This window comes from Molossus molossus, unplaced genomic scaffold (genome assembly GCF_014108415.1).
Source record: "Molossus molossus isolate mMolMol1 unplaced genomic scaffold, mMolMol1.p scaffold_m16_p_14, whole genome shotgun sequence".
Taxonomy (NCBI): domain Eukaryota; kingdom Metazoa; phylum Chordata; class Mammalia; order Chiroptera; family Molossidae; genus Molossus; species Molossus molossus.
Window position 1 is genome coordinate 84,924,146 of NW_023425349.1, and position 26,797 is coordinate 84,950,942.

The window sequence follows — 26,797 nt, forward strand, 5'->3', positions numbered from 1 at the left end:
AAGGAGTGGTGTCTTTCCCTCTCTTCATTTCTTTTTCCCTTACAATATGATGCAGGATCCGTAGGGTGGCCAGGTTTTTCAAGGAAACTGCTTTTGATACCACTTTTTAAACTGTTATTACACCAGCTTATTCTCACTGCTTGTACTCTCTTTATTCACCAAGAGGTTCTAAGGATTGTGACCAAGAAAGGAAGACCTGACAAATCATAAATTAGGTTTCTGTGTATATTTTTGTCAACACGATTCGCTCTTTTTTTGTCTTCATATTTGAATTTCATTTCACTTAAGACCGATAAAGCAGCTAAGGATCCTACTGTGTTTGGGACACTAGACTTGTCTGATGTTTAGTCGTTAGCATGAGAAAAGAGTTTGTACCAATTGCTGTGACCACCAGCTCCCCAAAGCAAAAAGATTTAAAACGATATTTTTTAAAAAAGGTTTATTTTCTTACAAATATATATAAAAATAGAAATAGCAGTAGTAAGTGAATGAATGGATGAAGTCAAATCTGAAATGGGGACGGAAGCTCAGGGAAGAGAAAACACACCTGACCGCTTAGGAATGTGGAAGATAAGTAGAAGCTGCTTGTTGAATTATGGTGCCGTGAACGCCTCCCTGCACGGGGTGCGTCTGCGCGGCCCCTCTGGCGGCCGTTCTCATACAGCAGGTTCTGGAGCCGAGAAGCTGTTTTAGGGTCTGTTAGTGGTGGGGCCCCGGCTCCGCCCCCTCCTTCCTGCTCACCTTTCGCTCGCTGTTCTTTACCTGCCCTGCCTTGTGCTCCTTCTCTGTCCTCATTCTCGCTGCCTCTCTCAGCACACACTGGTGACTCATCGAGGCACACTCCCCTTTGATGGCACCCTGTGGTGTGGTGGTCCGAAACGCTACCTGAGTTTTCCTAATGTCTTTTAGAAAATCTAGTACGCTAAGTTCTTCCGAGGTAAGCACCTGACAGCCGAAATGAATGCTGCCGGCTCTGCGTTACTGACTCCCTGGCACTTGGGGTATCGCTTTAGAAAATTGCGTCTGCCGCTTCCAGGAACCCTTGTCTATTCAAGGATGGCTTCCTGTGGCACCGCCAGACAAACAGAATTTAAAACAAGAAGACAATGTGAGAAAAGAGAGAGGCTGCCATGAGTTTTGCGGTCATCACCGGAGACTTGAACGCCAGGTCCCTTGTAAATGTGTTGACATTTGAAATGGATCATTATGCAGCTTGTCTCTCCTTTGGTGAACCGTGTTAAGTGGTGACTCTAGGTGTTCATTTGTGTTTATATTTCAGGACGCTACAGGTTAAGCATCAGAAGGGGGAGACCCAAAGAGGTTCTACCCAATAATAAACCTGTGTTAACTTAGGAATTTCCCCTGTGGAACTTTTCCAGTTTTGTGGCTTTACCAAAATATGTAGAATTGTCCCCCCAAAGAAACAGTCTCACATCTCCTTGTCAATCTCCATCTGTCCAAGTGCCGCCTCCTTACTAGAAAGCGGTGGCACCAGCTGTAATCCTTTGGGAACCAGTGCCCTGCGCTGCGGCTTTGCTGGTAACTGAATGGTGTTTGTTCTTCAATTAAACTCCCAGAAAGAATGCCTTATTGTTGCAAATGGTCAGAGGGTTGAGACGAGGGCCCTTCTAGGCAGAGCCATTTCGTCTCTGTGCTCCAAGTGTCTCAGCAGGGCCACCATAGATGCTTTGCAGGGGCATTTCCTTTAAGCACAACTAGAATTGATTGACAGCGCATGATCCTCCCCGTCATCTTTTCAGAATTACTTACAATTTCTTAAACTCACCTGTGCTCCAGCAGTGACACTTCTTCACCGAGAAATCCTTGCTGTTGGTTTTTTACTATTTTGGTGCAGTTTAGGGGATGTTGAAGTTCTGTTACTTTATCATCAGACAGTGTACTCATTGCTGTGTTTCCACCAAGAGACTGAGCAAGGTGCTCGTCAGATTTCTTCAGTGGACGAGGCTGGTATCAGACACACTCGCAGCCCTTCGGGAGAGTACCAGTGTCATTCGGGCCGCACACCTGGACCGTGTATGCCTGCCCCGCTTCTCTGTCCACAGTCTCTGCCCTCGTCCTCGGGCGCTCTCGTTCGTACTGAGAGAGAGTTTCATGTCTACATTGCACTCCTAAATTCTAAAAATAACTGTAATAAAAAGAAAACTGAAAGGATTCCAACCCAGGATTAAGTTTTTCTAGAAAAACCTAGAGAAGCAGACCCATTCTTCCCCACACCCTGTTGTCTGATTGGTCAGGAGGTGGTGACCCGATCTAACAAAGCTCCCGGGGCTCGGGAGCTGAGGGCTAGGCATCCAGCCGCCACTTGAATCCGATTTACTGGGAACCTCAGGCAGCTGACTTCCTGGGCACACCAGGTCTTGGTTAGATGATAACGTCAGAAGCAGTGCTGATGTCTGCTTCCTGGTTGCTGCAGGAATACGCGAATCATATACAGTGACCTGAGCGCCCATGGCTCTTGCCTTCTCCCTTCTCTTCCCCTAGGAGTTTTAAACCCACCAGTGCTGGACGGCTCCTGGCAGGGCGTCCCTGTCAGACTTCCTTCCTTCCGGGTCTTACCAGAGTCCTTTTTTGTTGTCTGCATCTCCCTGAAAAATCTTCCTTGACCCCCTGTGCACCCAGCGTGCACCGCACCTGCATGCTGTCCCTAGTCGGAGCCGCTGCGGAGCCTGTGCATGCTCTCCTGCACCAGGCAGCCTGGGTTGTAGCTTGTCCGTAGGTCTGGCTGTGTCCGTCCCTGTGAGCAGGATTTTGTGTGTTTTACCTGTGTCTCCAGTATCCAGCACAGGGCCCTGCCTTTTCTTTTTAAAGTACCTTTCTTGGGTGACTCTTCTAGTCAAAATAGTGATTTGCTTATTTATAGAAGCTCTGCTGCAGATCTAAGAAGAGAGGGTTGGGTCGTTTTTAGAAGGAGCCCTGTGGTTATTTTTTGGTTTTGACAGGGAATTAATTATTGAAAGGCGTCTCTCTGGAACTCAGGTTTGCAGATGCACCTTGAGCATCATGTCACAGTCCCTCTCCAAGGCCCTTTGTGGAGAGCGTATGATGTCAGGTGTCCGTTTTCTTGCCTCGCCCCGAGAGGTGTGCCCAGCTTGAAAGGTTTTAGAACTAAGCGGTTCTTTGGGGGGGCGGGGGACTCAAAGAGAGTATAATTGTCAAAAAAATGTTCTGCTGATTTCTTGGTTGCTTAGCATTCCAGTTGCGTTTCTCCATTGTGCGGCTACCCCGTGCCTTTCTGAACCGGGAGCCTCGCTTCCGTCCTCTGGTGACTTTCTTCTATTAACAGCCCAATTGTGTAATTTTTACTAGGTCAGCAGGAGATTTGCCAAAGCACTGCAGCATCTACCCTGTGTTTATTCTAGGTTATGGAGTGACTTTTGAATCTGTACTTATTTATTCTGCATACTATAATCACACCCAGGAATTTCTTTCTGCTTAACTCTCCTTGACCTTTTCTGTGACTGCCCTCACACGCCCCACGGCTGCGCCAGGGGCTATTTGGAATGTGCCTATTAAAAACCTCAGGGGACATGTTTGAAATTTTATTTCAGGTTTTAAAGGTGACATTTTGATATACTCGATCCATCTTATATATAAATTTCCTAAGTGTAAAAATCAGGACTGCATGAACTCTTAGAGACATTGTGAAAGGGAAATGTTCCCTTTTGTTTTAAATTAAAACATCTCAAGTTTCTTCTCTGTTCTGCCTTTGTAGATTTGGTCTAGTTAGGTTGCTAGCAAGATGCTAGTTTAGTTCCTGGATTTGTACCTTACAGGCTCATGGAATTGTTAGCCATGGAAAGGACCAGGTGCTGGGGGCCTGGTCCAGTCAAATGGCCCCTTAATGATGAAAGAGGAGCAAAGTGATGAAAAACGTTGAACATCGATTTCAAGTTTAAACACTTCAGTATGAAAGTGAAAGAAAGATGTTTAAAACATCTTTATTTTCAGACCCTGGCCAGGTAGCTTACTCAGCTGGTTAGAGCATCGTCCCAATATGCCAAGGTTGTGGGTTCAATCCCCGTCAGGGCACATACAAGAATAAACCAATTGAATGTATAAATAAGTGGAACAACAAATTCATGTTTCTCTCCCTCCCTCTCTCAAAAAACCAGTCAGTGAATAAAATTTAAATAAATAAAACATCTTTATTTTCAAAGCAACCCTCCGACTGGGAGGAGACACATTGGTGACCTCTACATTTTTCCTGCTCCCAGGCGGCTGTGGTGGTGGTCTTCAACTTTGCTATGGTTCTGCTCATTTTTCCTGCAATTCTCAGCATGGATTTGTATCGACGCGAGGACAGGAGATTGGATATTTTCTGCTGTTTCACGAGGTACATTTTCTGGCTGGTTGGGTGGAGTGGTTGTGTTTGGAGAGCGAGTCAGTGTCGACTGGGAGGCACATGTGCTTCCCAGGGCTGTACCTGCATGATGGGGCAGCAGAGGTCCTGAGCGGGGGATGCTGCCTTGGGGGCTGGCAGAAGCCTGGGGGCTCTCTGCCCCCCGACCACGTTCTCACAGCTCTGAGGCTGTGATACTCATGATGATTTACTTCTGTCACGAACCCGTGTAGCTCATCGTTGGGAGTACGTCATATCTGTGGATTAGGGCAGAGCAGAGGTTGAAAACCACCCACCTGGAAAAATTAGTCTTTTGGGTGGTTTTCTTTGTAAGGAATTGTGCTTCGAAGGGGTCTATCAGCATGTGACTCGATTTTGTAAGCCAAACGCAGGATCAGCCATCCCTTTGGCCTCCTTGATGTACTCGTGTCTCTGTCCGGACAGAGAAATCAGTGGTGTTTTGGAGCTCAGCCGTCTGCTGTTTCTCCCCTAAATCAGAGCTGTCGTTGGCAGGAACAAGAGCACTGTCTCCCAGTTTCAGGACCAATGCAGCCCGTGTCCCCTCTTTCAGCCCCTGTGTGAGCAGAGTGATTCAGGTCGAACCCCAGGCCTACACAGAGACGCACGACAGCACCCGCGCCAGCCCGCCACCCCCCTACAGCAGCCACAGCTTCGCCCACGAGACACAGATCACCATGCAGTCCACGGTGCAGCTGCGCACGGAGTATGACCCCCACACACACGTGTACTACACGACGGCCGAGCCGCTCTCCGAGATCTCTGTGCAGCCTGTCACCCTGACGCAGGACACGCTCGGTTGCCAGAGCCCCGAGAGCGCCAGCTCCACGCGGGACCTGCTCTCCCAGTTCTCCGACTCCAGCCTCCACTGCCTTGAGCCCCCTTGTACCAAGTGGACGCTCTCATCTTTTGCCGAGAAACACTATGCTCCTTTCCTCTTGAAACCAAAAGCCAAGGTAATCTGCCCAAACAGAAGACTCTTCCTGTCTTCAGGGAGTAACAGAGTAGGCTCCGTGGGAATTCGCCAGTGGGTAGGTTTCAGACCTCCGAGGGAGCCAATCCTTTGACAGCATGGGGCCAATTTAGTGAGCTCATCTTCTACAGGAGTGAATCTCTGTAGGAATTGTTTCTGTCAGTTTAGATCAACTCCTCACATTTTAAACATTTTATTATTCGTGAGGTTTAACATGGGATTATTGCCCAGCCAGTGTGGCTCAGTGGTTGAACGTGGACTCATGCACCAAGAGGTCACCAGTTTGATTCCAAGTCAGGGCACATGCCCAGGTTGTGGGCCCGATCCCCAGTGGGGAGCATGCAGGAGGCGGCCAATCGATGTTCTCTCTCATCGATGTTTCTATCTCTCTCCCCCTCTGCCTCCCTCTCTCTCTAAAATCATAAAGAGGAAGAAATAAATGGGATTATTATGATTTTATGTTTTTCCTTCTCGGAGTATGACCCTCCCCTATGTCAGGGTCAATGTGATGGCAACAGGGAGACAAACCAGAAAGCTTTGTTGAGGGATGGTGAGCTCCGTCCCTTGGGGTCTAACCTCATGCCTCTTTCCTCTGTTGCAGGTTGTGGTGATCTTTCTTTTCCTGGGCTTGCTGGGGGTCAGCCTTTACGGGACCACCCGAGTGCGCGACGGGCTGGACCTTACAGACATTGTGCCTCGGGAAACCAGAGAGTACGACTTTATTGCTGCACAGTTCAAATACTTCTCCTTCTACAACATGTATATAGTCACCCAGAAAGCAGACTACCCAAATATCCAGCACTTACTTTACGACCTTCACAAGAGTTTCAGTAATGTGAAGTATGTCATGTTGGAAGAAAATAAACAGCTTCCCAAAATGTGGCTGCACTACTTCAGAGACTGGCTCCAAGGTAAGGCGCGGGCACGTCCTTCCTCCGTGTTTGGTCTTGGGTGTGTTCAGCTTCCACAGTTATTAACATGTAACATTATGATGTAACACCGACATGTTACATTGACGTCTAAGTGTTGCTGAAAATTCTTATGTAGACTTTCTGGGGTGGCCTCCCCAAACTGGGTTTTGCCTATAAAACAATGCAAACAGTTCGTTGGGTGACTCAGGAATTCTGTAAGAATTTATGAGTGCACATTAGGAGATGGGAAAATACGTTATAAACTGTGGAGCTGGCTACTTCTAGTGTTTTGGGGGGAATGGTGGGTTGTTTGGGTGACCAAGTAAAAACAAAGTGTTGGTTGAATGTCTAGGCTGACTCACTGCCAAATCATAGTTTACTGCACCAATAGATTTTTGCATCCTTGGTGGATAGGATTTAAAATTCTGTATTTTGACCTTCTTTTGATTTGGCATAAAATGCCTTGAAGTAAACTTATAAATGGTTAATCACATCTCACAGTATTTAGTAAAAAATCAAATTCTGCTTTAAAATGCCTTTTCTAGATAGCTTCTTACCTTGCTCTTAGAAACACCTCCAGTACATATTTGTCAACTGGAGAAAAGAAATAGATCTAAATTTGCTCCTAACTACTGACTGAGTATGAATGAATGTATTCAGTGATGCCAAGAACATCTGTTCGCTTACTCTGTGTTGACACATGGAAAGTGAAGTGGAGAATCAATATAATTATTCACACAATTCAAGCAAAAATGCTGTTGCTGAAATACCCAAATAATCATGGCCCCCACCATTTCTTGGCTGAAGTTATGCAAATGATTGTCTTCATTTCCCACTTAATTAGATTTGTTGAAACACAGATTTAAGTGTCGTTTTGGTCTTGTACAAAAAGATTAAGCATCCAGTTTCCCTGTGAGTTTGCATGGAATGGTCAACAACTGGAGCTTAACTGAAATTGTTCAATACAGTTTCTGGCTTTGACTTGTGTTCCTAGAATTTTGTTCATTACACGTATACCAGATTTGACCTCTTTTTTGAGGAACGCAAAGAAAACTACATGATATTAATCTCATTTTTATTATGCTCGTAAGATTAATTTGAATTTGTTTCTAGTCTTATTTTTCAAAGTAGTTTGGGAATTACTGTTTTTTGGATAAAAAACAGTTGAGAGATTCCCTGCTTTCTGTCCCTCCTCTTCCCTGCCACTGGCCAAAGACACTCGGGTGACTTGCCACAGATGGCAGGGACTGCGGTGTGCTGCCGGTGTCCGAGCACAGGAGGGCTGCTGTGGGCCTGCCCGCAGTGTCTCCTCTGGGTGTGCATGGCCTTTGGGAAGGGGGCAGGCAGGTATTGTCTGTGGGCAGTGCAGGGGGCTTCTTATACTGTGTGTAAATTATTTCTGTGCTTTCATACCTTTAAAGACCTAAATCAGTTGGACTTGAGGATCTTTTTTAATGTTTTTAATCCTCACCTGAGGATATTTTTCCAAGTATCTTCAGACAGAGTGGGACGGGGAGAGAGAGAGAGAGAGAGGGAGAGAAACATCAATGTAAGAGGGACACATCGATTGGCTGCCCCCTGCACAACCCTGACCAGGGCTGGGGACAAACTGCAACCGAGGTACGTGCCCTTGGCCAGAATCGAACCTGAGACTCTTTGGTCTGCGGGCCAACGCTCTAACCGCTGAGCCACACTGGCCAGGGCTGAGGCTCTTTTTTTAAAGGTGTATTTGAATCCCATTTTGCCTGCTAAGTAGGCCGCACCCTCCTAGACCGTGTGAGATCCATTTAATGCTCTCAGTTCGGGGTCCGGGGAGCCTTGGAGCTAACTGCATCCGACTGCCAGGGGGTCCAACAGCCCGGGGGACAGGCCAGATTCTGGACCATGGGCTGCCAAACAGTACTTCAGCCCTGCCCAGTGCTTGATTTGGTCTTTGAACATTTCCTGCAAGGAAATTGGTTATTAATGCAATTATCATTGAAAACCATGTCATTCCACTGGTCTTTATCAATATTTCAGTAGTTACGGGGCGGGGGTGGGTGAATTCATAAAAATATAAAATAGCAATACAGAAATTGTCCCACATGTAAGTAAGGTAAAATTGAAGGTAAAAAAACCACATTGTGCATCATATACAAATGGTTTTTGTTTATATTTCACACTGGATATGCAAATATATTTTAAATGAGTTTTCTCTTTAGAGTCGCATATCAAAGAAAAATGGGCAGTGAGGATCATTAGCTCAGAGCTTCTCATCAGGAAATAATTAGTGTAAAATATTTAAAGTGAGAAAAGTTCTAGGTGAAACTTGCCATGTTTTGCAGTGCGTAGTGTCACCGTTTTTCCTGCAGTGTGCGTGCTGGCATATAAAATGCCCAAGGGCGTGGAAGCAAGTTCCATCCCTTGTTTTGTGTCCAGAATCATGGATCGGGCCTGCACTTAGGCAACCCATTGTTATTTGACCTTTCGGTCACTAGGCAGAAAGTAATATACTAATTATAGGGACTTGGTTTTTTTGCTGAGTTGGTAACTGTTTCTCACTCATCTCTGTGTTCCAAGTAGAGTGCCACGTGGGGGCCAGCAGCGTGGACCCTTCCACGTCGGATCTTTCTTACTTTGTTTTACTCCAGGGTGTCCTGAGATGCTTAGTTCATAAGTATCTGTAAACTACATTCCGAGTTTTGATGCCCCCTTTGCCACCAGGTGTTGGTGGTGCCCACGTTAACTCTGCCAATCTTACTCATGTTTTCAGCAAATCCTTCTTGGGCACCGTAGTGTGTTCAGGGCAATTGAGGGTCTCAGTGGTTCAAGCCAACTCTGGAATCAGGCTGCCTGGGTCCAAAGCTTAGCGCCAACACTTGCCTGCGTGTGGCCTTCCTTGAGTAATTTTACCTTTCCAAGCCACGGTTTCCTCATCTGCAAAGTGGGACTAATAGGGCCATCTCACGAGGTTGTTACAGGAATTAAACTAGGATTAACAACAGGTCAAGAGGGAGAAGGTCAAAGTACCATACAGGCAGGAAGGGATGCGAAATCTATTATGGTGAGGAAAACAGATCAGGCCTCTTTTTTTAGGGGGGTGCAAGGTTGTTTTTCCTTTCCTGTTTATTATTTTCCAAACCAGAAAAAAAGCTTCAGGTCATAAAATAACATCTGTTCAGTACCGGTTGCTGTGTGCACGCCTGGCCTGGGAACACGCTCTGTGTGAGCAGTGGGCGCCCGCCTGGTGGTCTCCCTGCGGCTGCTTCTCCGCTCTCGTCCCTAACGGCCTGCTCGCACCACTGAGCCCACAGTCCTCACCCCCAAATTGTTCGTCTAAAAACAACGCCACCCTGGCCAGTTTGGCTCAGCGGTTGGAGCGTCGGCTCGCGGACCAGAGTCTTGAGTTCAAGTACGGTCAAGGGCACGTACTTCGGTTGCGGTTCTGTCCCCGGCCCTGGCCAGGGTCATGCAGGAGGCAACCAATCTATGTGTCCCTCACACATCGATATTTTTCTCACTTTCTCTCTCTCTCTCCCTCCCTCTCACTCTATCTGAAGACAAATGGAAAAATATCCTTGGGTGAGATTTAAAAACATAAAATAAAATTAAAAAGTAAAAACAGTGCCCACAGCAATGTTGGAAGGAAGGTGTAATTAAAGACACAGACAAACCGAGGCAGGGTCCTGTGCTCCCTCCACCGCACTTCAAACCGCAGGAGCTTAAGCATTTTGAGCACTAATGGAACCCACTTTGGGGAGGGTGTCTTTGAAGTCACTTAGGGTATGTCATGAAATGAACGCTTCTATTTCTTACTGGCCACGTCTAACTCAGGCATGTACAGCTTGTCCAAAAGATGTGGTTTCCTGAGCTGCTAGGGCTCAGAGATCTACTTGGGAGGTGATTTGGGGGGAGCAGGGCGATGGAAAGGGGGTGGGGGTGTCGGCGGAGAATGTGTGCACACTCGGATGGCCAGACCCCAGGCCAGGTCACCAGGGCCCTGTTTTCTCTTCCAACACGCTTATCTCTTTACAGCTGTAGCCAAACCATCAGGTCTGTAATGATGGTTTTGATTACAGAGGCCAAGCGCAGCTGTGTGTGGTGGGCTGGTGGGCTCGCCCATCCCCCAAACCCAGACCGCTCTTTCCTTCCCCTCCCTGGGCTTGCGGTTTGTCATCTGTTCTCACAGAGCCCCCTTGTATTGGCCTGTGGCTTCCTGTTCTCAATCTGATCCAAATTTACCCTGTGAGGTATTTCCCTGCGCATACACGCGCACACAGCTCCCTGCCTCCTCTCTCCTCCCACCCCCTCTTCTAAGGAAGGGTGCAAAGAGGAAGAGAACAGTCGAGAGTGAATAGGTGTTGGCTGTGATCTTTACACAACCTGGCAGCCGATCCCACAGCTTGTATTAGCTCCACAAGTCGAACAGATGGAACAAATTGACAGAATCGTGTTCGCTCACCCTGAGCTCGAAGCAGCTGAGTTGCTGTTTGAAGTTGGGAGTTTGGATGTGTTTCTCCCCCTCCCGGTGGAATTTCTGGTTGTATTGAAGAGCCCATGGCTCGGCACCAGACAGTGGCATGAAACGGTTAATGAGCCCGCTGTGTCTTCTCCTGCTCTCTCTGGCTTCCTTTTGGAAAAGTCCTGGAGGAAAAGGAGTTATTGGTTGTTAATGGAATTAACATGTATATTTATTTCTTAGAAATGAATATTTTCCCCTTTCACCTTTAAAGCAACCATTATTAGCAACCTGAAGTTCCCTCATGAAAAATCTAATAATGTCACTTGCACTTGAAGTCACCCACAAGGAGAGCACAGAATGTTCTGGGCTGGTGTCCCGCGGCACCCCAGCCGCCCTTGGGACCGCGGTGGTTCGCCGCAGGGTTCTGACGCACCGCACGCTCTTGCCTCCTCCAGGACTTCAGGACGCGTTCGACAGTGACTGGGAAACTGGGAAAATCATGCCGAACAACTACAAAAATGGGTCGGATGATGGCGTCCTTGCCTATAAACTCCTGGTGCAGACCGGCAGCCGCGACAAGCCCGTGGACATCAGTCAGGTACTCTCACTGGCCGGCCGTGGGGGTTCCAGGGGCTGGCGAGACCGCTGCGGTGCGCGGCCTGTGCTTTCCGGAGACAGGAGGCTGCGGGCCAGACAAACACCGAAGGGCCCTCGTGCACTTCATCTCACCCCCTCCTCGTGCACCACAGGCAAGCCAGAGAGCCTCACTTTGCTCCTCTCAAGTGGGGGCAAGTGTGTCACCTGCCTACGGAGCAGTTGTGCAAACAGAGTACAGTCAGGGCAGTGCACGCTCTTTCCGATGATAGAAATGCGACGTGGTATTGTCTGCTTTGCCTTCCAGTGTTTGTTGCCTGGTTGGCCTTGATGGTTTTCAAATTTGAAAAGATGGTGTGGGTGTGTAGCAGCCACGTGAATGGGCAGACGTTGGGGTGACTGGACGGGCCGGAGATCAGAGAGATTACTAGAAGGACAGGAGAGCCTGCTCTGCGGATTCCCTTGGGTCGCTTGGCCCTAGGTGTCGAGAAGGGCAGGCAGGTTGCCCCATCGTGAGCAAGACACACAAATACTTGGAAAATAATTGGACTAACACCTCTCAGTCCAGCTGCGTTGGTGCCGCCGCGGTGACCCTCTGATCCGTGTCTCCCTGTGGATTCCTCAGGCGTGTTGGGAGTGTGTGTGGACCCCTCAGATTTCCAGCGACCCCAGCACTGCTGCCGCCTGTCCCAGATCTGTTTCCTCTGCTCTTTGTAGCTTACCTGCAACCTCCAGGAGAAAACCGTCCTGCTAATGATCTTCTCAGCAGCTCTGTTTATTGTCTCCCCTTTTTTGCTGGCATTAAAGGTGACAGATTTACAAAGTACATTGTTCAGAGTTATTATGGAGTGTGAACTCGGTGCTTTATGGCCGCATGCAGCACGCTGTCAGGTCTGACAAGGATGTGGGCACAAGAACCTGTCTGAGAGATAGCGGGAATGCCTGGTGGCTGTCTTGGGCTTCAGGGACCATGGACGCCATGGGACCTAAGTGATAGGGCCAGCCACCCCCACCCCACCCCCACACCTCACTTCCTCTGCCTGGGAGGGAGAGAAGGGTGCTGCGTGCACGGAGGCCGTGAGCTGTGCTGTGTAATCCCAGAGACGGCTTGAAGACATACAGTTGTTACATATCCTGTGGATTAATTGAATCCAGATCCCTGAAATGTAGTTCTCTCCCTCTGTTCCACTCTCTTCCTTCACTCTTTCTCTGTTAACGGCTGTCACTGGTGTTTTTCATGTTGTTAAAAAAGACCAAAAGCATTGGAACCGGGCCTGAACCTAAAGTAAACAGGACAAAAATATAGGGGTATGTGTGTGTGTGTATGTGTGTGTGTGTCTGTAGCTCTCTCACGCTGATTTGCACCTCAGCGAAGCCACCAGACCTGCGTTTGAGGGAGCATCGTCTGTGGCCAGCGTGGGCGTGGATCCTACTTGTGACTACCTCTCAGAAATAAGGTCACCCCGAAAGACCGTGGCTGTGCGCCAGTCCCCTCCACTTTCTGGCGATGGGCAGTTTTTGAATACACAGGTCATAGGAGGCTAGTGTTAGCAAAATTTATACAGATGTTGTTTTATTTTTATAGCTCTCCTCCATTTACTGGGTGGCATTTCCTTCAGTGTTAACAGCAGAGGTTAACTGCACACAGACGTGTATAGGGATTCTTGCCAGGTTTCCCCCCTTCCCCTCCTATAAATATGTTTCTCCAGATTGTTCCTTCTCCGCCTGGGCTGCAGACAGTCCTTTAGCGTTCAGACTTAATTGGTTCGCTTGATTCCCGGGCCATCTGCAGGGCTGTGTGTGTGATAAACACTCCAGTTTTTGCATCCTCTGTTCAGCGCATTTTGAGAGAAACCCAAGGTCTTCTGAGGGGATTTTTTCACTCTTACAGACCATGGGTATCCTAGGCTTCGTTGCAGTGCTGGTTCAGGGCTCTGCCTCTGTCAGCCGCCGAGCCCACTCCTCAAAGGCCTCTGTCTTCCCGTTCTGCAGCTGACGAAACAGCGCCTGGTGGATGCGGACGGCATCATCAATCCCAGCGCTTTCTACACCTACCTGACCGCTTGGGTCAGCAACGACCCCGTGGCTTACGCCGCCTCGCAGGCCAACATCCGGCCGCACCGTCCCGAGTGGGTCCACGACAAGGCCGACTACATGCCAGAAACCAGGCTGAGAAGTAAGTAGCCTCCACCAGGACCCACGAGCTCATGGAGCCCTCTCACCCCGTTCCTCCAAGTCCAGCCACAACCCCCATCCTCTGATGCTGCCCAGGGTTCAAAAGTGCAAACAGAATAATCTATTTCTTTCACTTTAAAACTCTAGGAGACAGATGAGGATGTGTAACAGAATAGGCCCGTGCTCTATCACGTTGAGAAATTCGCCTGTAACCTCCGCTGTAGCTCTCCCCCAAGACGCCCACCAGGCAGGGCGCTCCAGTGCCAGCTGTTCCCTGTGAAAGCCCGGACGCCTCCGGTCCAGTGTTACTTTGCTGTTGCCGAGTTTTATCACTGGGGATTATGTGTTTATCTTAACTTTGTCAACTCTGGTGTTGAAGGGATTTTTGGCAAGTCGGGTCATTCCTGCGAGCCACGGAGCACCTGTGCTCTGTCAGAGCCGTTCAAACCGAGCGGAAAAGGCTGCGTGCGGCGTCCTCTTCCGTTCGCCTCTCTGCTCCGGCTGAGGGGCGGCTCTGTGTGGGTGTACTTTGCATTTACCATAGAGATAGGAGTAGCTTATGCCTTGGAGAGGAAGCTGAGCCAGGACGGGAGAAAGAAGACAGGTTCCTTTGCAAACGCGACCGAGAGCGACGGGGTGTGTGTCCCTGGATCTAAACCCCGGTGCCTGTGGCAAGCGGCCAAGGCTTGTCTTAATGAAAATTTATAGTGGAGATTATAATAGGGCAAATCATGTTTAGCAAGTCAACTGAATGACCCCAAAGGGTCTGGAACACACAACAGCAGTCACTAAATGCCTGTTGTGTGAGGATTTCTTCCCCTGCGGCTGGGGCCGCGCGCCGCGCGAAGGGGCGGGAGGCCGGAGGGTAAGCGCACTCGCTGCAAGGATGAGCGAGTTACGCACTTTTCTCTGCAAAGCCTGACTTTCGGGCTGTTTGTTTTCCTGTATGACTGAGGGAAACAGTTTAAACTTGGTGTTTTCATGTGTGTCAGTCGAACAAAACATGTTCCCGCCACTGAATTCTTAAGTTGTTTAGACCCATTACAAAAGTGCTCCCAGAACATTGACATCAAAGGTTAGGTAAACACGGGAGTCACAGGCGTTCTCCCCCCCCCAAAAAACCATCCAAGGTTGATTATTGCTTTAAAAATGTTTAAACCGAACCCTGAAATCCTAAAGAGCGGACGGCTGTTGTTGGTGCTTTGTCCTCGATGTGGAAAGAAGCGCAGTAAGTGGGCTTCCTCGTGGGGTTCTTTCTCTGCTCGTTGTAACTGTGGAGAACTTGGGGACGTGCATTTGGTGTGGTCAACAATGGGAACTTGTCACATCTCTCCCATGCCTGGGTCACAGCCGTTTGCTCCTTTGCAAGGAACCCCTTACCCACGACTCTCCCTTTCGCCCTCTCTGTCCAGTCCCAGCTGCAGAGCCCATCGAGTACGCCCAGTTCCCTTTCTACCTCAACGGCTTGCATGACACCTCGGACTTCGTGGAAGCGATCGAAAAAGTCAGGACCATCTGCAACAACTACACGAGCCTGGGGCTGTCCAGCTACCCCAACGGCTACCCCTTCCTCTTCTGGGAGCAGTACATCGGCCTCCGCCACTGGCTCCTGCTGTCCATCAGCGTGGTGCTGGCCTGCACGTTTCTCGTGTGTGCCGTCTTCCTCCTGAACCCCTGGACGGCCGGGATCATTGTGAGTTTATTCTGAGGGTCTTTGTGGAAGTCACATTCCTTTCAGCATAGCTCTTTCTGCAGCCGGGCAGCTTTGTTTATGTCTGGGCCTCTGGAGGAGGGTATAGATTGCATCATCCATACTGTATTTATTCTGCCGGAGGTGGCGAGGTTCATGGTTAGGTAGAGCCTTTAATGGCCTCACTCCTGTGTCCTTTTTCCCTGCAGCTTTAAACTTTTTGTGTAAGCACACTTTCCATAACAGTGCCGAGCATTTATGAAATATAAACACGCAAAGCAGAACGAATGTTTTTCAATTTAAGTGTCATTTGGGGATCATTTCAGACCTAATATAGAGAAGGTTCTCTACTAAATAGAGGGACAGTTAGAGAAGGTAGGACAGTGGTGTAGGAATAGAATAGGTTCTGTGTGCACTGTGTATTTTAACTCTTGGGAATGGTACACTGGTATTGAGCACCTAGTTTTTGGCATCCTTTCTGCACATATAATACTCTCAGATTTGAAGAAAGTTTTATGTAGAGTCTAGTAAAATCATGGCAGTGTTTAAATTCCATGAACTGTGGTGTAGACTTCAAAATGCCAAAATTATAAAAACAAGAGACCAGGTCTCGTTTCTGCACCATAAGTCTGCGCAGCAGGTATGTTAAAAGGTAAATGTTTAGTCTGTGGGACTTTTCGCGGTACTTACGCAGTTGACATTGTCCATCTTTCATTAGCTTATTGAAAGAAAGCAAAGGAGACTTTCATTAGGCTCGTCCTGCCCTGTCAGCGCTGCCCACTGCCCCACCCCCGAGGAGGGAAGACCTTTCTCTCCTCTTCCCTCCATTGTAAAGTGTGTTGTTTGATGTGTATTTTCTCCCCTTTGGCCCAAGAAACTCCAGAATCTACCTCACAGATTTTCTTTCCATCTCCTCACAAATTTTTACAAGGCAGATGAAAGGCAAATAAAAGCTTTCCCTGGGATTTAACTGTTCGCTTTGTCCACCCCAGTGGCTCTCCGTGTCTTCAAAGTGAAGGGGGTTGTAACCTGACCCGCTTTGGCACTGACATGTCTGTTTTCTCCTGCTTAACTTGCTCCCAAGTCTTCCTCCCTGAGTCCGTGGGCTCGAGACAAAACCACGGCTTCTTCTGGGGGAAGGAGCTTGACTCGCCCTTACTGTTGCCATTCTTTAGGGTGGAGGGCAGTCAGCCAGGAACTCCGAAGGATCCACTCCTTCCAAAGTGGAAGGATGGTGAAGATCAAAACAGAAGGAAATACTTTGTTTCAAACTGTATTTGTAGCTCGTGATGAGTTCTTATTTGTATAAATCTTTGTATGTTGCTCTGGTGGAGTTTTGAAAATGATATGCTTTCTAGAGCAGGTATATTGAGAAAACAGTTTGCAGTGGCAAACTACACTTTGCCTTACTGTATTCCTGCCATCCCCAAATTGTCTCCAAGTCTCCGCTCCCAGCAGGAAGATGGTGAGTTAGAAAGGAAAGGCAGGTGTTAGAAGTTACGGCAGGTCAGTGCTTCACTGTATTTGGGTCCCGGGTGTTTCTCTCTGCTGTTGATCTGAAGTAAGGCCCCATCAGGACTTCAACAGCCCCTTGCTTTCCACACCTAGTGTGAGTCTGTGCCCAGCCACTCATCTCTGTGCCTCCTGACAGGTGACAGTCCTGGCTTTGATGACAGTCGAGCTCTTTGGTATGATGGGCCTCATCGGGATCAAGCTGAGCGCTGTGCCCGTGGTGATCTTGATTGCGTCCGTCGGCATCGGCGTGGAATTCACCGTCCACGTTGCTCTGGTACGCGGGGCTTTGCCAGCTCAGCTCTGAGAAAGCCACGTATTCCCTCTAACCCTTGTGGTCTCCAAGTTGGGAGCCTTTTCACTTTCTCTGACATGGAGGAGCACACCCAGTACATGCACCGTGCACAGGCTTCAGACGGCCCTGCCTTCCTAGGAGTGGCTGGACTCCTTCCCCCTTCGGGAGGCTGAGGGGAAGGTCAGCAGAGGTGAACTTGCTGGGCCAGGTCAGCCACAGGCGGTATCGGCAGAGTGTTTGAGGGGCCAAGAAGGATCCTGTTTATCTGGTGTTGTCATTAGTGTCACCACAGGTCCTGAAGATGTCGACTGTGCTTCCAAGACACATAGTGTGTGTGCGTGTGCGTATGTGCGCGTGCGTGTGTGCACGACTACACACAGTGCTGGAAACCACCTTAATGAAGCAGGGATACAGTGAGACCACACTGGGTCTCACTGGGGATAGCGTAATGGAGGGCGAGGCGAATTGGCAGCCGCAGAGACGCCCTGGGGCTGTGAGCGGAAGCCAGGTGCTCAGCTCTCACCTGAGCCCACCCAGCTCCTTCACCTTCCAGCCAGTGTGGCTCCCAAAGGAAGTCTTCCCTTCGTTCTGTGCCCAGTCCTGTGAAGGCTTTGTTAGAGGGACGTAAACTGCGGGAGTCTTAAATCCAAGAGACAAACCCATTGTCTGTGTGTATCGGAATTATTCGGCAGCCTCCTGGCAGTATGTAAGTCATGTTCCGTGTGCACTGTGCTTGTAGCCTGAGACTGTGGGCTGTTGGTCGGCATTCGGCGAATATTTATTGACTGAATAAGTACTGATGCTTGGAATGCCCCAGCTAGGAAACCCAGCACTGGAATCTACCTAAATACGTTGAGCTTTGCTTCTGTAGTGTCCAGATTGCTTTGCTTTGGGCTCAACACGCGGCACAAGTGTGTGTGTGCGTCTCCTCCTGCCCTGTACCTGCTGTAGTCCTTCGCAGGAGTCTCTCTGAGCCACTTTCATGAACTTGGAGATTGTATACATTTGTGGTTCAGAAGGAATGTTTTGTTGAAATTGACCCGTTTTTATCCTGGTGTGTAGTGAGAGGAGCTTACAGAGCGAGTATTCTCTAAATTTTGAGCTTGCCCAAGTTCCTTCCTCCGTTGAACCAGGAGGAGGGAGAGAGGAAGGGCCTGACAGCCTAGAGCTTAGAAACACAGAATCCTCCTATTTCTTCAGAAGGGAGAAAACATTGAGTGTGAATTAAGAATTCACAAGTCGTTTTATTCTGATGCAGCGCTGGGTTGGTGGCTTGCATTGGGCAGATCCGTCCTGGGACAGGTTCTTGCCGTGGGGATGCACCCTGCAGGGGCACCCACTCTCTGCCCAGGAGGTGGGGTGAGCATGAGCACCCACACCGGGGTGGAGTAAACAGTTAAGGAGTGTCTCCGCTGCTCCTGCGAGATTTAATTCCGAAAATGTGAGGAGTGTCAGGAGCCCACGGGCTGTGTGAGCAGCAGCCCCTGCTCCATCAAGAGACTGTCCACAGAGGGCATGGTGTCCTTGCCTTTGGCTGTGTGCAGACTTTCAAGGGGGCAGTTATTGCTGGTGGTGAAATGCGTTCTTCCATGAATGTCTTCAAAGAGTCTGGGATCCTGTCTATTTGCTGTTGCAGTAACAACTGAATGTGAGAGGGTGAACCAGCCTGACCCTTCTGGCCTCATGGCCCAAGTACAGCACAGTCACAGGGTTCCAAACGACTCGTGCTTTCCTCCCCAGAGGAAAAGGCAACAGGAGTGGCCCTGAAGTCTCCTTGTAGAGCCCACTTAAGAGAAGAGTGTGAAGACTCATAGCACACCTTGGTATTCTTGTGTTTCTTGATCCATTAAGGAAAGTAACCTCCTGCCCCTCCACAGGGTGCATACGCCGTGGCAGCGTACCCCGAAGTGTGCTGTTGGCCTGGTGTCTAAGCAGCCGCGGCTCTCAGCACACCCCACAACAACAGCCTGAACTTTCAGGCGGAGAGAAGGTGTGCCTGGCCCAGCCCTCCCTGTTGGGTTCCCGCTGTCGGACCGAGCCGGGTGTAACAGTAACTGACCCACATTTAATCAGTCCTGAGCCACACCCTCAAGTCACCAATCTAAGGCTGACAGCCTGATACACTGAGACTTTGTCTAGTTGCCATTTAGTAAAACGGCATTCTTGACCTAGAAGAGCTTTGGAGAAGGCAAAGGAGACAGGGGTATGTCCACCAGTGGTCAGAACAGGATTAATTTGAATTTAAAATCCGGTACTGTCCTTGCGCTGTGCCCGTGGTGCTTGGATGTAGTACACAGCGACAGAAACCCTAACCTCAGCACATCGTGAGGAAGTCGTGCTCGGCACCTGCTTGCCCGGGACACAGTGAAGCCCATTCAGAATTAAGGTCCTGACCATCTAGAAGTCAGGCAGCTGGAGGTCCCCATGTGAATGATGTGAGAGAACTTGGGTCAGAAAACTCCAGGTGAGCGGAAGTGAAAAGAAGGGAACTTTGAGCTCATTTTTGTATCATTTTGGTTTGGTTTTCAATTTCAAGCAAGTATGCTTTTCATCTTGTTGTTACTCAAGATGTACATGAACACCAAATATGACCCAATATCATGAACAGGTCATCGTGCAGGCCAGATGTAGCTAGATGAGTAACCCTGACTAAACATGCCAAGAGCTAAACAGGAAGATCTGAGATGTTCTTAGAGGCAGATGAAAACAGCCTCAGAATGGAAGACGAGCCCGGTCCAGGACTGACGTCCCCTCTCTCGTGCACAGGCCTTCCTCACGGCCATCGGCGATAAGAACCGCAGGGCCGTGCTGGCGCTGGAGCACATGTTCGCGCCCGTCCTGGACGGCGCGGTGTCCACGCTGCTGGGGGTGCTGATGCTGGCCGGCTCGGAGTTCGACTTCATCGTCAGGTAAGCAGGAGGGGGGCGAAGACTGTTTTAAATCAGTGCTTGTTCATGTGCCTCTGCTGCTTCTTTCCTTCTGTGTGGAGTACATTACAACATTTCTCCTTCCTTATGACTCAGCTTCCCCCATCTTTATGGAGGTGTAATTTATAATTAACAAGTAAAAAGCATATCTGTTTAAGGAAGACAGCATGTTTTGATTACCACAACCTTTGACGCCATTTTCTTTTTAGTTTATTAACTCGGAGACTCTGCTAGGGCCAGCTCGGGGAGAAAGGATGGAGGATTTGGAGCTAGCACTGCACAGCTCCAGGCCAAAGGATCACCCATTTGTTTGTATTCCAGGTTAGAAATAGCTGCAGAAAGAGATGCCTGTGGTTCCCATTGATTGACCAAATTTGACCTTTGCCTCTCTTTCAAAACTGTATGAAAATTGTCACCTAGATTTTATTCATATAAGAAGTGAAGATGTCCGGCTGGTGTGGCTCAGTGGCTGAACGTCGACCCATGCACCACAAGGTCGCTGGTTCAGTTACCGGTCAGGGCACCTGCCCAGGTTGTGGGCCCGATCCCCAGTGGGGGGCATGCAGGAGGCAGCCAGTCGATGTTCTCTCTCATTGATGTTTCTATCTCTCCCTCTCCCTCTCCCTTTCTCTCTAACATCAATAAAGGAAAAAGTAAAAGAAGTGAAGATAATGTGTTCAGATTTCAGATTCAAGTTCCCACTAAGATTTAGGACGCATTTAAAATGTGACTATGGCGTCGAGTTTTGGAGAGCCAAGCCTGGTTTGGCACTTCCCTTTAGGTCTCAAAGCTAGGGGTTGCGGGTGAATTTAATGAAGAAGGTGACTTGGTGAAGTATGAAAGGAAGAGCAGGATTTCCTTATGGAAAGAAGTTGAGAACAGCGGGGCAGGACCCTTCACCGGTCCGGACAGCTCTGCCGCTCTGCAGCAGCTGCTCTGGGAGAAGCCGCCGCTCGCTGGCGGGGAGGCGGGCCAGCAGCATCCGTAAACACACGCTCATCCAGGATTAGAGCCACATGTGGGAAATGGCTGGCTTGTTTGTGATGCTTCTGGAATCTGGAGCGAGAATCCAAACAGGCTTCCTTGGGGTTTTCAGTTTTTGCCAGTTTATTACAGATGAAACATCGCTGGTGTGGGCCCCACTGGGCGGTCCAGCATCTTGGAGCTTTAGCCAGACGTTTGCTCGCCGCCATTTGGGTGCAGGGCGAGTGAAGAGGCGAGATGCTGCTGCAGGCAGGTCACGCTTCTCAAACTGGAAGGTGGCTCTGTGAATGCAGGTCGGATTCCCGGGGTGGGGGGGAGAAGGGCATTGCCAGCCTGCTCCCAGCTGATGCTCTTACTGCTGATGTTCTCAACACAGACTGTGGGTCAGCTCACAAGTCAGCCAGCACATTCCTGTTTGCCTTTGCCAGAGAGATGTATGCCTCGGGTAGTGTGAGGTTTTGGTTGGGGTTTTGTTTTAAGCCCTTCATTTGACTTTTCCTTTATTTCCTTTGCATACATTTATTTATTCGGGCATTAGTCCTTATTCCTTTATGGTATAAAAAGCGCTACGTCAAAAGATTTTTCTCTTGTGTAATTTCTCCTTTGACACAATGTGACAAGCACCTCCTAAGTGCCATTTCACACACAGCACGTAATATGGACACCATCCACTTCCATGTAACGTACGGGAAAGACAGGTTCACAGGCCATGCTGAACCGCGGGGAATGCAGGGTATGACAGGAACTCAGTGGCTCTGACTGTCTGGGGGATGCCAAGGGAGCCACACAGAAGGCACTTAGCCCGAATCTGAGTACCCAGCTGGCTCCCTGGATGGAGGGCAGAATCCCAGCTCTCTTACCGAACCCTGGCTGCTTCTCTCCCAGAGATATCAGAGTTCTTGTTTCAAGCACTTAAAAGGGCTTCCCATTTTCTAGAACTGGATGGATTAACCTGATAAAGCCCTCACTGGGGTCGACTAGATGAGCAGACATTGTATACACTAAGCGTCAGAAATCTAATTGGTCTGTTTATGCTACAGTTAGATGGATGGGATGCAAATGTCTTAATGCTCGCTGCTGATATATGCCTCTGCCCAGAGTTCCCGCAGTTTACATTAGAGCAAGACGCTGGCCGCTTGGCTTTCACTAATGCAGCTCAGAAGTTTCTAGTGTTTACAATAGCTGCGAGGTATTTGTATTTTTATAGGGATTTTCTCTCCTTTCATCTAAGGTTGAAATATATATAGAAATGGCAAAGTTTGGTGCCTGTTCTGTTTTATGATCAAGAAGACCATTAACAGATAGATATTTGCCCTCCCTCTTCCCCGAACATCCTGAGTTCTCCCCCAACCCAGCCCACTTCCAGCAGAATTGCCCTAGAAATCATTAGTTACAGAAACACATGCTTGCGGGGAGCCTGCCCCTCCCCATGTGGAGAGTCGGCCTGGCGGTCCCTGGCTGACAGGTTTACCTTGGGATTCGTGAACGATCGCAGACTTGGCCGTCGGTGGGAAAGCAGGCCCACTGTGCACGCCCCTCTTCTCCATGCCGCTGTGGCCTTTATGTTTGAATTGGCTGACGCCAGACAAGAGCATTCAGAGATGCTAAATTGTTCAACAAAAGATTGGCCGCAGAGCAGCCCCGTGACTGGACCGCCCTCCCCCCACACATGCCCCAGAATGGGCAGTTTTCTCTGCTGAGAGCTGCTTCCTGTGTTCTAAAGACGGTGGCCTTTGGAGCGCTTTGGTTCAGCGGGAACTCACAGAGTTCCGAACAGAGTCATGATTCACGGAAGCCGCACCTGACGCACTGGAGGCTTGGAGATTCTGCTCTGGGAGGCAGGAGTGTTCCGCCCTGGACTGGCCGCTGCACCAGTGGGCTGCTTCTCCTCCCGGGCGAGATTGTTTCAACTCTGCACTGTTCACTTCATTTGCTTGCTTCTGCTGGGTTTTCACGGACAGGGCCCCTCTGCATTGTGTTTGTGCTTCCGGTCTGCTCAGCCGTTCAGTTTGCATTCCATATCTGTGTGTTTGTGTGACACATTCGTAAATGACGTTACATGCCATGAGATTTCAGCAGTTCAGCAAACTAATTCTCTCTCACCCCTCATGGTTGTGCAATGCAGCCCTCAAAATCATGAGGTAAAAAAAAGAAATCTAATCCCGTGCTGAGTGTGAACCGCAGTTCTGTGACGGCCTCTTCGCCGGTGGGTCTGGCCAGCGACTGGCCTGTGGCGCGCTGGAATATCTGGGTCTGTCTTCGCCACAGTGAATGTTTCTGTTTCCCGTTGTCTTCAGGTACTTCTTCGCCGTCCTGGCCATCCTCACCATCCTGGGTGTCCTCAACGGGCTGGTCTTGCTTCCAGTCCTGTTGTCCTTCTTCGGGCCGCAGCCTGAGGTCAGTGATTTCGCTGGGTGTGGCGTGCAGGCCACGGGCCGCCTCGGTGCTGCTGTTCCTGGTGTCACTCTTCATTTAGATAATTTAGGTGTATTCACATCACTAAAGATTTACTTTTTCAGTGAGCATCTCAATAGCTATCACTTGTTCCTCTTCAGTGTAATAGTTTCGGGGTGGCAGTACTGCTTTCTTATGGGCAGCCTTAGCCCTATAGGTGCGTATCAGTGAAGCATTGTCCCCTCGGGGTAAATGTCCGGCCTGAACTAGAGGAAGAGGCCCGTGGGAAAGCAGAGGGCAGTTCTTTGCTCCAGCTGTCAGACCTTTGAGTTCTCCACAAGGTGGCAGGGAGGGGGAGGGGAATACAGCTTAGTGGTGGGGGGAGGGCAGAGACCCCTGAATGAGACTGTTCTTTGAACTTGAGTGGCCAACAGGTAGATGGAAGCTCGCACTTTTAATGTAGCATCCTCTTAAATAGGTATCTCCAGCCAACGGGCTGGATCGGCTGCCCACCCCTTCCCCGGAGCCGCCCCCCAGTGTGGTCCGGTTTGCTGTGCCCCCCAGTCATTCGAACCACGGGTCTGATTCCTCCGACTCGGAGTACAGTTCTCAAACGACGGTGTCGGGCATCAGTGAGGAGCTCCGGCAGTACGAGGCCCAGCAGGGCACCAGGGGCCCCGCCCACCAGGTGATCGTGGAAGCCACAGAGAACCCCGTCTTCGCCCGCTCCACAGTAAGTCAGCCCCGGGCAGCCCCGCCCGGCTCTGCGCAGCAAATCTGCCGGACAGGATGCGAAAGCCAAGTAGAGGTTAGGTGGAATCACAGGAAATTGCCAGTATTTGGCCCTTCCTAAACTAGAAGAGTGTCAGTTTCATATGGTTGGATCTCACACGCCTCAGAAAGGGCAGAGTCCAGATGCTGCAGCGCAGCGGCGTGCACCTCGGGCTCCGTCACTTGGAGCTGAGGGGCTGGAGGGAAAGCAGGCCTTGCCTCTTTTTTGTTTTAGAAAAGATACTTTTAAAAAATGGAGTGGGGTTTTTATTGTGAGCACAAGTGGTATATTTTTTCCTCTCACTTTTATTACCTTTGGTACAAAATTATTTCCACTATTGTTGACAGACTGTACCAGGACCTTTTGTGGCTCCAGGTGCGTATTCTAGGGGCTAAGCAGCTTAACCTTTGGTAGAAAGCGGGGAGCCTGGAGCCCCCCTCCCAGAGCCCATGCTCCGCAGGTGGTTCTGCCTGGGTCCTAGAGCACAGCACACAAACCCAAGGAAGGTTCTAAGGCTCGGATGCCCCGGCCGAGGCCTCCTGCTGTCCCTCTAGGAAATGGGTATTGCAGTCCCAGGCCAGAGCAGGCCTCCCATGAAAGAGAAGGCCAACCAAATAACCCCAGTTCCCCCACCCCCCCGTGTGATGCTGCTGAGCTGCAGTGTGAATCTGGTTTTGTTCAGCGGGAGCCTAAAAATAGGTACAAGCTGAACGACTTTGAAGTTGGTCACGGTCCTTTTGATTGATGTGGCCACTGTGTTGCTCCAGGCTTTGTATAGAGACCCAGAAACCAGATTCCCAACAACGGGACAGAGCAGGGCAGAGCGGCACTGCCCTGCAGACTTTCTGCAAGGACCAAAACGCTCTTAGCCACCTGTGACTGTCAAGCACTTGACATATGGGCATGAGACTGAGAACCTGAATTTTGAATTTTAGTTCATTTAAATGTGAATAGCTATATGTCCCTAACGGCTGCCGTGTTCAACAGCGTAGGTACAGACAGTCCTGTCAGCGTCTGGCCTCTGGGCGAGCCAGGGCCAGAGGCTTAGCAGTTGGAGGAGTTCAGGAGCTGACCCGGAGCAGCGAGGGGTGGTGGACTGAAGAGGGAGGCAGCTCGGATCCTCTCCGACCGCAGCCCTGCATTTGCGGGCCGCAGCCATGTGTCCAGCCAGCTGTGTTGGTGGAAGCCTAGACGCAGGGTCCAAGTCAGGCGCTTCCCTGCCGCGTCTGGGAGGCTCCAACAGAACAGGCTTTTCTTTTGTGAGTGGAAGGCCCCTGTTGGCTCCCGGGCCTCTCCCAGCCGTTTGTGGGGTCCACTGAGCTCTTGGTTAAGAAGAGCTGTGTGTGGGTGGCCAGGCGGGAACTGGAGCCAGTAAGGGCGGGCCGGGAGCGGTGGGGCTGCTGCCCAGCCTGCTGTAACCTGCCCTCGCCCTCTGCAGGTGGTCCACCCGGAAGCCAGGCACCACCCACCCTCGAACTCTCGACAGCAGCCCCACCTGGACTCAGGGTCTCTGCCACCTGGACGGCCAGGCCCGCCGCCCCAGAGGGAACCTCCCAGAGAGGGCTTGCGGCCGCCCCCCTACAGACCGCGCAGAGACGCTTTTGAAATTTCTACTGAAGGGCATTCTGGCCCTAGCAATAGGGACCGCGTGGGCCCCCGGGGAGCCCGCTTTCACAACCCTCGGCACCCGGTGTTCACTGCCGTGGGCGGCTCTGCGCCCAGCTACTGCCAGCCCATCACCACCGTGACGGCCTCGGCGTCCGTGACTGTTGCTGTGCACCCCCCGCCCGCCCCTGGGCCTGCGCGGAACCCCCGCGGGGGCCTGTGTCCTGGCTACGAGGACTACCCCCAGACGGACCCCGGACTGTTTGAGGACCCCCATGTGCCTTTTAACGTCCGGTGCGAGAGGAGGGATTCCAAGGTGGAGGTCATAGAGCTGCAGGACGTGGAGTGTGAGGAGCGGCCCCGGGGCAGCAGCTCCAACTGAGGTGTGTGAGGCCGGAGGACGGAGCAGAGCTCCTGGGTTTCTGGCCTTGGAGGCCCTGGCTTTGGTATGTTCCGAACTGAACGTCAGTGACCTCTGATCCCCAGAGCAAGGCTGCCATGTCCAAGCTCTGTCATCACTGGGGACCCAGACGTGTCCCAAATTAGGTGTCCCTCACACGTTAGCCTGCTGAAGGTCAGTGCGACCTGACAAGGATGCTGACAGCTGCACCTGTCGCCCCTTTTTCAGTCTTTGTTAAGGTGCCCTACAGGTATGTAGGACAAGCACACAGCTCAGCGAACGGTCACCGGCCCCTAGACCAAGGAAAGGAGCCTGGCCCACCCCGGAAACCCCGCTGGCCCTCGTCCAGCCCCCCACCCTGATTTCTCATACGTAGATTCCTTTTGCTTGGTAGTGTGCTTCGTAAATATGGACTCATACACTTGGTGCTTAGTTTGACTTCCTTTGTTTTCTTTTAAAGGGTGAGTGAAATCTGAAGCAAAGAGGCCAAAGATTGGAATCCCCCCAAGCCCCCCCAGAACTGCTTGAAGAGAACTGCTTGGAGTTAGAAAGATGTACTTCCCCAGGATCGCAGTTCATTGTTACTGTAACCGGCTGTATTATTTTGTGAAATATTTCTATAAATATTTAAGAGGTGTACACATCTGTAAATACGAAGGAATGATGTAAAGTAGTGTGTGTTCTGGGGCTTCTCCACCTCCTGCCCCAGGGTGGGCGCGGGGGGAGGGGGGGCAGCTGCGGCCAGG

At 50.3% G+C, this 26,797-nt stretch overlaps 1 protein-coding gene across 1 annotated transcript in view; it reads left to right on the forward strand.

The window, feature by feature from the left end:
• PTCH1 (patched 1) overlaps nt 1-26,558 on the forward strand; it is a 67,304-nt gene extending 40,746 nt beyond the window's left edge. The window contains exons 13-24 of the mRNA XM_036261443.1: nt 4,236-4,354; nt 4,932-5,334; nt 5,953-6,262; nt 11,159-11,301; nt 13,290-13,473; nt 14,885-15,165; nt 16,814-16,951; nt 19,736-19,878; nt 23,178-23,277; nt 23,753-24,007; nt 25,485-26,034; nt 26,512-26,558. Coding sequence (XP_036117336.1) covers nt 4,236-4,354; nt 4,932-5,334; nt 5,953-6,262; nt 11,159-11,301; nt 13,290-13,473; nt 14,885-15,165; nt 16,814-16,951; nt 19,736-19,878; nt 23,178-23,277; nt 23,753-24,007; nt 25,485-26,033 — 2,625 coding nt within the window. The 3' untranslated portion in view covers nt 26,034; nt 26,512-26,558. The remainder of the gene's footprint in view (nt 1-4,235; nt 4,355-4,931; nt 5,335-5,952; nt 6,263-11,158; nt 11,302-13,289; nt 13,474-14,884; nt 15,166-16,813; nt 16,952-19,735; nt 19,879-23,177; nt 23,278-23,752; nt 24,008-25,484; nt 26,035-26,511) is intronic.
• Nucleotides 26,559-26,797: the final 239 nt, after the last annotated feature.